Consider the following 12178-nt stretch of genomic DNA (forward strand, 5'->3'; position numbering starts at 1 on the left):
GTAGCGGAGATGAGGATGCTTCGTGGGATGTGTGGGCACACGAGAAAGGATAAGATTGGGAATGAGGATATCCGAGGTAAAGTAGGAGTAGCCGAAATTGTAGGAAAGATGAGAGAAAATCAGCTCCGGTGATTTGGACATGTGCAAAGAAGGCCGACTGACGCTCCGGTTCGAAGATGTGACTACGGGACAGAGGTTCAGGGCCGAAGGGGTAGAGGAAGACCTAGGAAAACTTTGGAAGAGACTCTAAGAAAAGACTTAGAGTACTTGGATCTAACGGAGGACATGACACAAAACCGAGCGCAATGACGTTCTAGGATTCATATAGCCGACCCCACTTAGTGGGAAAAGGCTTTGTTGTTGTTGGTTCGTTAAGAGCTGACGTGGCAATAGTGGACCCCATTACACGTCAGCCCACTCCCTCCAAAACTTGCACACGTGGAATCCATCTGCCACGTCATGCCAACTCAGCAAAAAGTGCCACATGGCCAAAATTTCAATTTTCAAATTTTCAAATTTTCCTACCAATTTTTTTTTTTAATTCCTATTTCTTTATGGGTTTTGGCGGCTAAATTATGAACAATTGCATCAAATGCAATCCAAAATGCAGAAATGCATATTCCCACATAATTGAACCTGGTAATCAGTGAATAGGCAAAAATGCATTCTAATATCCAATAGGCAACTAAATTAGCAATATATTTCACAAGAGTTCAATTGAAAATAACAAGCATGTTCCATATATTGGCAACCAAAGCTAACATCTAGGAGTTCAACTGGAAATAACAATTCCTAACCTAACAAGCTAGCATGGTCCCAAAAGGATATCCAGCCACTATCAAAATAACAGTTCCTAATAAGCTACAAATCCAATTGGGAGCAAAATAACAGTTCCTAACTAAGCAAAAAAATAGTTCCTAGCTGTTGCCAACATTCACAAAAAATTCCAGCCACTAGCAAAAATTCCAACATAAAAAAAGCCAATTTGTTCTTGTATGGCAACGCTTTTCACTTTCTTGGTTGCCTTGTCTTTCTCTTCTTCACTCCTCCATTTGTTTGAACCTCTGAATTACCTCATCCAGCTGTGCTTGATGCCTACATCCAATGTTCAGTACAACAATATCCAAATCAACAACAATATAGGCCACAAGTTATCACAAAAGAATATCCACATCTAATGCATACAAAAGAATCCCTAAGTTATCACCATATAGGCCACAAGTTCATTAATAAAACAAGTGAAAGAACCTTGTCTTTCTCTTCTTCACTCTTCCATCTGTTTGAACCTCTGAATTACCTCATCCAGCTATGCTTGATGCCTACATCCAATGTTTAGTACAATAATATCCAAATCAACAACAATATAGGCCACAAGTTATCACAAAAGAATATCCACATCTAATGAATACAAAAGAATCCCTAAGTTATCACAATACAGGCCACAAGTTCATTAATAAAACAAGTGAAACAATGCTTATCTTGGATTTCGTTCCCCTTTTCCTTGGTACACCACCTGGATTACTATATGCTCCATGTTCAGAACTTGATGCCTAAAACAAATTAAAGGATTTTTGGATTAATAAAGTCTTAAATCAACTTAGAAATCATATAACTTTGTAAAAGGTTATATTTCACCTCTTGTCTTGTAGGAAGATACAAGACAAGAGGTGAAATATCTCCACTTCGGTTAGTGGCTGTGGAATATCTCTATACAAGACAAGACAAGAGGAAGATACAAGATTAAAGGTTTTTCCTTGAGAGCTGTTGTGGTTGTGGAATATCTCCACTTCTGTTAGTGGCTTCACTTTGTCTAGGATTTGCTTGTTTCTCCATTTTTGTAGCCTCTTTATTTCTTTTCTTCTTGGGTCTTCCAGGTTGTCTAGTATAGAGAAGAGGCTGGATAGGTGGATTTTCAGTGACCTCCTACATTGACATTCCATTCATTGGTTGAATTAAGTGTCCATATATTTCCAAGTACATGACCTTGGAATAACAAACATCCACATAGTTTTCTGGCTTCTCCCTCTTGTAATTAATGGTAGCAATGGCATGGTTGCATGGAATACCGGTGAGGTCATATCTTTGACATGAACATGTATATTCAGTCAAGTCAACAACATATTGGTCACCTCCTTCAGCTTCCACTTGGAATTTAGTCCCACCAGACCATTGAGCAATGAATCGACCATTATCCATTTTTTCATCCTCCAACTTCTTCTTAATCTTGGGGCACAAATCTTCAGGTTGTCTCACCATACTATCTCTTCTCATTTGATTTGAATCATTTTTGTTTATACCATATTTAGGGCCTCGTATATTTGGGCATTGGGCCTTGTATTTAGGCCTCACACTAAAGCCCATACTTTGTAAAAGAGGAGGAGCCCTTATTCTATAAAAGGGGACTCCTCCCCTCATTCTAAGGGGGGAAAATAGCCAAGCCTAAGAAGGCTAAGAGAAGCTCTCATTACATTCAGGAGAGACCTCACACCACCGAGGCTCTCCTCTCCCTTCTCTTCTTTCTCTGGGGGACTTCCCCCAAACACTTGTATCCATACACTTACAGAGAAACAGAATCAACTACAGTGTGGACGTAGCCCAAACATTGGGGTGAACCACGATAAAATCTTTGTGTTCTTTGTGTTCTTCGTGTTCTTGAGCGTTTGTGCAGATTCACGGTCGGATTTACGTTGTTCCAAGACCATCCGGTTTTGTGCATCAACATTTGGCGCCGTCTGTGGGAATCGACACAAAAAACTATGTCGGTTCTTTTTCATTTTCTCAGTTCTACCGTGAATCTGCAAAATCACAAGACCCAGAAACAGAAAAGATTCGCTTGTTCATCTCCTTAAACATATCAGTTTCTCTCTCTCTCTCAACGACGTCGTTTCGAGATTGACAGCGAGGAAAGCAAACAACGAACTGGCCATGGACGCGATCTCCAGAAGTGCGACGACGCCGTCGAATTTGAATCCTAACGCTCCGGTGTTCGTGCCGCTGATGTGTCTGACGGTGGATGACTTTTCCGCCAAATGGTGGGCACTGGTTCAATCCTCCCCTAGGTTCCAAGATGGGGAACTAGCTCCAGGACTACGTCCTCCGCTGACGTTTCTGCTACTTGTAAAGGTCAAATTAAGTCAAGTTGGGGAACTGCGGCACGAGGGAGGAATCAGCTGTGATGACTAATGCTCAAGTTCAGCAGCTGAGCACTCTGGTGAAGAATGGCGGCGGCGAGGGGAAACAGAACCACAACCGTTCGATTTCAGATCTGATCGATCCTTCGACGCCACGTAACTTCTATGACCCGCTTGGCGCGCTGGACAGCTGGGATGCGTCCACACCGTCAGCCCCGTGCGATTGATGTGGCGTTGGCTGTGAAGATAACCGAGTTCAGGAGCTCCGTCTGCCTCGTCTCCACCTCGGCGGCCGAATTACTGACCACCTCGCCGACTTACGCGACCTCTGCAAAACCTACAAACCACACCTCTCATCTTTTCGGCTTTGAATGAGGAGGTGATGAGAGGGTTGTCGCCGGGGAGGTCGAGGGCGAAAAGTCCGGCCAGGAGTGGGTCTCCAATGTCGGGGATGCTCAGGCGGCGAAGGAATCATCACGTGGCGCAGCCGAAGCCGTTGATGATTTTGAGATCCGGGAACTCAACTCGCCTCGATCTCTCCACCACCGAGTCTTACCATCTTTCTTCTACGGAGCTCCGCACCGACTATCCCCTTTCATCAAAAGCAGAGAGAGAGAGAGCAGAAACAAAGTGAGGGAGATGGTGTCGTTAATCACCAAGAACAACCCACACAACAAAATCAAAGCTTGAAATTCAGGAGAGAGAGGAAACAGAAGCAGCAGGAAGAGCTATGAAGTTGTTGAAATGAGAGGTGGGATTTCTGATTCTTTACGCAGCTGCTCTCTACGCCTTCATCATCCATTGATCCCTTCAAATCTCTCGCGATCAGAACCTCATCAAAGACGCCGCGTTGTAGCCTGGGTTCTGCTTCTGGGTTCTCTGGAATTTGATCTGTTTTAAGGAAGGCGAAGGCTTTTCAGCTATCTAATTCTGGGGTGCTGCCTCTTAATTCAAATAACCAGATGAGTCATTTGTGGAAGCAAGGCCAGGTGGCGGTCAGAGTTCTTCTAAGAGAAGCAGAGTTGCAGAAGTTCATAATTTGTCTAAAAAGAGAAGGAGAAGTAGGATCAATGAGAAAATATTGTGGATTCAGATGAGCCAATTTCCAAGCAAGTTTCAGGAGATGGAGATCAAGACCAGATACCTCCACCAAATGGAAAGTGCGATCTTTTCCCCACGACAGTTCCTGTTCCATGTCCATGGCCGCACCACTGGTGACATCTGACTGGAAAAGCAGTGAAGGTAAAGCAGTTTCCTTTAAACACACAGCTGGAAAGTGGCTCAGTGACCACGATGATAAAGGAATTCAGACATCTAATGATGTCAAGCTGTTTGCCATCCCACTACAAAGTCCCAGCGGCAACCAAGCAGAAAAACAAAAGAAGAAAGCAAAAGTAGAAAAGAAAAAGAAAAATGGAGGCTCTCCTCGAGAGCACATGGGGACAACGCAAAAGAAAAAGAAAAAGTGAGATCTTACTAAAGCCAAAGAAGATGCTCACACTTTCATCATGCATGTTCCTATTTTCTGAGAAAGCTACGGAAAGACCTAGAAGGAAGATAAAGGTTTCCTTACATTAAAGTGATGTAATTTATTTTTATTATCTTTCGGAGACATCTGTATAAACCCCATTAGAGGGTCAAAAAAAAAAAAAAAAAAAAAAAAAAAAAACAAAAAAAACAAACAAAAAAAAAAAAAAAAAAAAAAAAACAAAAACAAAAAACAACAAAAAAGGAAAAGCCCAAAACAAATGGGCTGGAATGTTGTGTAGAGGGCGAAAACCCATAAGCCCAAAACAAATAGGCTGACATGTTGTGGAAAGCAAAAGCAAAGCAAAGTAAAAGAGCAAAGCAGAAAGCATGGCTACCCTTTCAACATGAGATTTGCGGTGGAAAAGAGCAAAGCAGCAGAAAATATGGCTACCCACTGAGATAATTACAAAAGTAGAAAAGAAAGAGAAAAACAAAAGTAAGGAATAAACATTCATAACCATCATTCATGTCAACATGCATGAGCATCACTCATGTTAACATTCATGAGCATCACTCATGACAACATCCATGAGCATCATTCATGTCAATCAACATAAACATTCATGAGCATCACTCATGTCAATCAACATAAACATTCATGAGCATCACTCATGTCAATCAGCTTCAAAAGCTTCATTTACAGAGCTCTAGCTTCAAAAGCTTCATTTACAAAAGCTTCAGTTTCGAAAGCTTCATTTACAGAGCTCTAGCTTCAAAGCTTCACTTGCAAAGCTTCACTTACAAAGCTTCAGTGCAGGGTATACAAATACCACATCCGAACAACCGCCACTTCGGCCCATACATGGATTCAATTTGAAGTCTTCAGCCAACAGACTCTATTGACCGAAGACTTGGGGGACTACATTATGTACCATATATTGGGCCTCAACTGGGCCTCATGAAAAATACTTGGGGGACTTAGCCCATTATTTATGTATTGATGAGCAAACCCTTATTCTACAAAAGGGACTCCCCTCACCACTATTAGAGAGCATCAACTCTAGCCCATCATCCATGTATTGAGGAGTGAGCCCTTATTCTATAAAAGGGACTCCCTCACCTTCAAACGCCACAAGCCGAGCCAAACAAGGCAACATAAGCTACAAGCAAAGCGGCCTCGCAACATGTGCTACTTCTAGTTGAGCATCATTTCAGATTGGGCACCGCCTCATATCAAGCATTAGTTCTAGACGACATCTAGTTACTTCGGCCCACACATGGACTGAATTTCAAGTCTCCAGCCAAAAGACTCTCTTGACTGAAGACTTGGGGGACTACTGTTTATACCATATTTAGGGCCTCGTATATTTGGGCCTTGGGCCTTGTATTTAGGCCTCACACTAAAGCCCATACTTTGTAAAAGAGGAGGAGCCCTTATTCTATAAAAGGGGACTCCTCCCCTCATTCTAAGGGGGGAAAATAGCCAAGCCTAAGAAGGCTAAGAGAAGCTCTCATTACATTCAGGAGAGACCTCACACCACCGAGGCTCTCCTCTCCCTTCTCTTCTTTCTCTGGGGGACTTCCCCCAAACACTTGTATCCATACACTTACAGAGAAACAGAATCAACTACAGTGTGGACGTAGCCCAAACATTGGGGTGAACCACGATAAAATCTTTGTGTTCTTTGTGTTCTTCGTGTTCTTGAGCGTTTGTGCAGATTCACGGTCGGATTTACGTTGTTCCAAGACCATCCGGTTTTGTGCATCAACAATTTTCATCAACATGATATGAATGATCTGAAGCATGGTTACAATTGGCTTGGACCTTGCCATCACGATCACGGTATTGAAACTTTCACACAAGTTGTTCAGCAACATTTAACACTTGGTATGCGTTTGAAAATTAGACCAACTCCAGTAAATGACAGGTATCTTCATGAGCCAATCATATGCATCTTCGTTCAACAATCTAAGCTCCTCCATGGCTCTTCTAAAGTATGGAATTGTAGTGGTCTTGGCAACAACCCATAAAGCATCATTCAATGCCTTACCTTTAAACTATTCTCTATAATTTATGTACAAATGCCGCACACAAAACCTATGGTGACAATCAGGAAAAACCACCAAGAATGCAAGAATTAAACCCTTCTGCTTGTCACTAATGAATATCCAACCATGTTGATTTATAATCCTAATATCCTTAACCAGAATCTCCAAGAACCAAATCTAGGAATCTTTGTTCTCCATCTCGATAACTACATAAGCTATCACCCAAGTTTCATCATTGGGATCTATCTTGACACGCTCCGATCCTGATATTCCCCGAATACTAGGATAGACACGTGTTGGCCGACACCCGAGGGTGACGAAAGCCATTTATTGAATGCAAATGCTGAGAATAAGGAATAAATAAGACTTATAAATATAAAAGAATAATGAATATGCATTTAAGGAACGTGTTCAGAGCATACAACTAATTAGAATACTAAAAGAAATAATATAAAATTGAATGAACAAAAGAATAGGTCATACACCAAGATGACTCGAAGATGCCGATGCGGAAGTGCCTTGACGCCGGGATTGTTTGTCTCGATTCTAAGTCCTGAAGGGGGCGTAAAACAAACATGAGTGGACCAAGTTGATAGATATATATAGTAAAACAGTTATCAACGTACTAACCCCTAGGTTTTATGAAAACACATATATCATGATAAACGTAGGTTTTCCGAAACCTAGCATGTCGTGCAATGTCTTAAATCATAACTTGTATATATAATAATCACTAGTGAATTGTCCAATAACCCCCAGGGCCCATGTCGGCTCGCCGTCTCTGAGCAGACAGTTAGAGGAAAATACACTACAAGCCCCATGCTGGCTCCCCTTCCCTGTGCTAATAGCCAGAGGAAACACACTCCAGGCCCTATACCAACACCAAACCGTCGTCCAGGACGAACCGAAATCTATCCTTATGTCCCGTAGCGGAAAGGACCACTACGTAAGTACAAAACCATTGAACATATATATATTGAAAAACAACTTCATAGCATAAAGTCATCCATCATCTATACTATAAAAAGGTGTTTGAAGCATGTTCTAAATATCATATCGTCATCCATCAGATATTCTATAAGAAGGGTTATAGGAAAAATAGTAATAATTTAAACTAGCATCAGTAAGCATGTTATCTCAAAACGTTTCATAAAACGTAATCATCAAAGCATGCTTTTCATGTATACATTTCTACTATTAAAACATGCATTTTTAAAAGGGGTCCACTCACAGATACTTCACCGCAGAAGATGTCATATCCCGACCCGGGTCCACCACATCTTGGGCCCATTCCACCACCGTAGCACAATATTGTCCGCTTTGGGCTTACCATTCCCTCACAGTTTTGCTTTTGGGAACTCACGAGTAATTTTCTAATGGGTCACCCATCATGGGAGTGCTCTAGCCTCCTTCTCGCTTAACTTCGAAGTTCCGACGGAACCCGAAGCCAGTGAGCTCCCAAAATGCCTTGTGCTAGGTAGGGATGAGAATATACATTTAAGGATCACTTCCCTGGGCAATGCGAGATGTTACAATCCACTCCCCTTAGGGGCCCGACGTCCTCATCGGCACACTTTCAGCCAGGGATTAGATTTGATACCATTTGTCACATCTCGGCCCTGGGTAGACCACTTCTCGGGCCCGTTCCACCACCGTACCACGATATTATCCGCTTTGGGCCCCTACCATGCCCTCACGGTTTTGTTTCTGGGAACTCACAAGCAACTTCCTAATGGGTCACCCATCATGGGAGTGCTCTGGCCACCTTCTCGCTTAACTTCGGAGTTCCGATGGAACCCGAAGCCAGTGAGCTCCCAAAAGGCCTCGTGCTAGGTAGGGATGAGAATATACATTTAAGGATTACTCTCCTGGGCGATGTGAGATGTTACAGAAGAGCCATGCAAACTAACGAAGATAGAAACGCCACAATAATTACCCCTAAGCACATAAAGGGTCCACTAATAAAACTCTACTCAAATGATTGAATTTAGGAAAACGGAGTTCATAAATAGATTCAGGACGTCGAATTACCCTAAGAAAGATCCCAGATAAATTTCGTAAATGTCCATAGAATATTCTAGAGAATATTCCCTGATGGAAAATTCTCTAATTGAATATTCCTTAACGGAATATTCCACATAAAGGGTTTGGGTCGGTTAGGGTTTAGGGTTTAGGACTTGGGTTAGGGTTAGGTTCTAGAATAATGGGTTAATGGGTTTAGGCTAAGGGCTAAGGGGTTTGGGTTAAGCTTTTAAAAATGTTTGGGCTTTAAGAGTTTGCGTTTAGTTTCAAACAAATAATATAAAAAAATAAATAAAAGGATTTGGGTTTGGTTTAGGGGAAAAAAGGCTTAGGGTTTTAAAGGTTTCAGATTTGGGCTTAGGGCCCCAACTGATATGGCCCAAGGGCCTTTAGAATTAAATAGGAATAAAAATAAAACAAAACTAAAAAGAAATGGGCTTGGACTTAGTGATCCGGCCCAAAGGCCTTTAAATTAACAAATAATTAGAAATAAACGGGTTGGGTTGGGTTGCCCAAGGTTTTGGGCTTGGCAGGAATGACCCAAAGGACCTGGGTTTGGTGGGTCATCGGACCTCAAGAAGAAGAAGGACGGAATATGGCCAGAAATTAGACAAACTTTAAATGGTTATAACTTTATCAATACTTAACGAAATAAACAAACTTTAAACGCTCATAACTTTGTCAATACTTAACAAAATCGAGTGATTCAAAAACGAAAATCATAGTTCTCGAAGAGACAAAGAGAATTGTACCTTGCATGACACCTAAATTGCCATGGTTTGGCCGAAAATTGCCTCGAAAGGGACGGTGCTTGCCGAAAAATATGGAGAATGCTCCTCGAGCAGTTTTCACGTTTAAACCTTCACCAAAAACCACTTTTTAGTAACCACTAAGCCTTTTAGACTACGAGGGAGAAAGATGGAAGAGTGGTTCAACTTACCTTCATTGGAAAACACTTGCACAGTGACTGTGCATAGTGCCAAAGATAGATCGGAGATCTGAGGGAGAGAATGAAGGTCCGAGTGATGGTGATGGGTGGTGCGTCGTGGCCAGTTGGGTGTGAGGATGAGTGTGTGTATGTGTGGGGGGGTTGCATCGGAGAGGAACATAGAGAGTTGTCGAGAGAGATAGATAAGGGATAGGGAGAAAGAGACAGAGGGAGTTTGGAAAGAATGAGAGAATAGAGAAAGGAGAAGGAAAGGGAACCGGGGACACAAATAAAGGGGTGGGCCATTGGGCTCATCAATTAAGACCAAAAATATTTTAAAAACGGGGTAGGGTGTAACATATCCCCACAACAACCAACAATTGCCCCCATGCTGAGACTTCAAATGACAACCATCTAAACCAATCAAGGGTCTGCAGCCATGCTTGAAACCTTCCTTGCATGCACCCAAACACACATACATCATTTGAAACATTCCTTCATCCAACTTAATCTTTACAATGCTCCCCGGGTTTGTCTTATTAATTTCCTCAGCAAAATCCCACAATCTTGTGTATTGCTCAACATGTTTACCCTCAATAATCTTCATAGCAGCAATCATATCCCTATAGGCTTTCATTTTCGAGCAACCGTGTTTCCATTCAGCTTCAATGGTGTCCATAAAAGACTCAACATGCCATGTTGGATTAAGTTGGATCTTTTCCAAGTAATGCTCAGTAAGCCAAAATTGTTTCATATTCCTATTCATCCATAATCTACCACATGTGTGATGATCCAAAATCTTCTTTATATGCATGTTGTTTGAATTGCACATCTTCCCACACTTGACAAACCACGGACAACCTTATTTGCAAGATGCATCAACCTTGAACTTTTCGTTTTGTGAAAAGTGGACATCCCCATACCTATTTATCATAGAGTGCATAACTACTACATTTATGAACCGTGCACCATCCTTAAATATTAACCCCAATGACAAGTGTGGGTTCTTCATGTCAGTCTTCTCATTAAACTAAGGATAATGCTCATTGTCGCTTCAACCACCGTTATCTTCTTCACACACACTATGAAGGCCATCCAAAATGTAATCCGGCTCACCAACAACATCTACATCAATCTTTTTTTAAAATCCTTCCATTTGTTCGAGATCCATCCCCTAATTGTGGGTTATTTTGTTTCCTAATGCCAGCTAACAATGCATCCTTATGTGCATCCATATGATCATCTACAAACTTCATAAACACTAAGTGATCTTCATCAGCAGGGAATTTTTCTTCTATGAAGTCATTGTCATTCTCATCTTCTTATTCAGCTCATTCATCACCTACATTAGCCACTCATTCATCCTCCACCCCTTAATCAACCACTCCTTCATCAGCCACACTTTCATCAGGCACTCATTCACCCAATACTCCATCACCAATTACTTCATTAGCAACCCCACTTAGAGGATCTTCAGCAGCTCCTTCAACAGTTTGAGTCACACATTAGGAAGGCACACTACATTCACCACCAAGGCCACTGACTGGATATTCTATGGCTAGCTTGGCCCTTCCTCTATTCACTTGCACTGGCCTTCCCTCTATCAACTTGCACTGGTCATCCTTATCACCATCAATTTCTTCAATAACCACATTACTCTGAGCAACCGGTTTAAATGACTTGATAAACTTCATCTCTTAAGAGAAACATTCTTCAGGTGTTATCTTCTCAATATACACATCAATCACAGTGTGGTTTGGCACAAATTTTCACATGTTGATAACATCGAAATCTGTCATCGAAGGCTTCAACCCATTTCGAATTTCCATCCCTAGGATCCTATACTGGTAACTCATGAAAACATTTTCATATCCCAGTTCCTCAACCATATTATCAACATCGAGCAGTGAAATGAAATCTTTGTCACATAAGTCAAAGAAATCCACCTTCCCCCCAACATAGAAGTCTTCATTGAGTTGTCCGCTGTGATACATTTTGATTATGAATAGTTCATTGTTCCCTGAAATTGCAGCATAAAAAACCCCATTATAAACTGATGAAACCCAAATTTCTGCATAAAAAATTCATATTTTAAAGTGATGAAACCTAAAATTCAGGACCCATGACCACAAAACAATTCACAAATAAAGGCACACCACAAATGACAATGTGGTGTCCCGGATAAAGGCACAGCTAAAGGCATAAATAAAGCATCATACACAAAAGGCATAGATAAAAGTATAAACAAAGCATTGCCAAACATACATAACCCACAAGCTTTTTTCCAACAAGATTAAATAAAGACAAAAGTCCTCATAACCGACAACACCAAACAATTTTTAGTTCCCCACCATTTTCGAACAAAGTAATTTAAAAATAGAAAATATAGATCCAAAATTACAAACTACAAACAATTTCAGGTCCCCCAACATTTTCTAACACTCCAACCATTTTCAAACAGTCCAAGCATTATCGAACAACACAAAATAAAGAAAACAAAAAGCACTAACCATATGTTGAGAATGGATCTGACGGATCCTCCCTCATTTCCCAGGTCATTTTCAGCCTTCGAATCATT

The 12178-nt window shown here is 41.3% G+C and overlaps 1 protein-coding gene across 2 annotated transcripts; it reads right to left on the reverse strand.

Moving 5' to 3' along the window:
- Positions 1–742: 742 nt before the first annotated feature.
- Positions 743–11602, reverse strand: LOC126627413 (uncharacterized). Of its 2 annotated transcripts, XR_007624996.1 has the most exons (5): positions 9629–11602; positions 9425–9547; positions 7134–7203; positions 1249–1550; positions 743–1095 (listed from the first exon to the last, which is right to left on the reverse strand). XR_007624996.1 is itself a non-coding variant. In XM_050296942.1 (4 exons), the coding sequence occupies exons 1-4, from the start codon at positions 10430–10432 to the stop codon at positions 1475–1477; spliced, it is 1074 nt and encodes a 357-aa protein (XP_050152899.1). In that variant the 5' UTR covers positions 10433–11602; the 3' UTR covers positions 743–1474. The 2 variants fall into 2 exon arrangements, 1 of the variants encoding a protein (XP_050152899.1); XM_050296942.1 differs by having other exon boundaries at positions 743–1550; positions 9425–9532; positions 9613–11602.
- Between the last annotated feature and the right edge of the window lie 576 nt (positions 11603–12178).

This window comes from Malus sylvestris, chromosome 6 (genome assembly GCF_916048215.2).
Source record: "Malus sylvestris chromosome 6, drMalSylv7.2, whole genome shotgun sequence".
Lineage (NCBI taxonomy): Eukaryota > Viridiplantae > Streptophyta > Magnoliopsida > Rosales > Rosaceae > Malus > Malus sylvestris.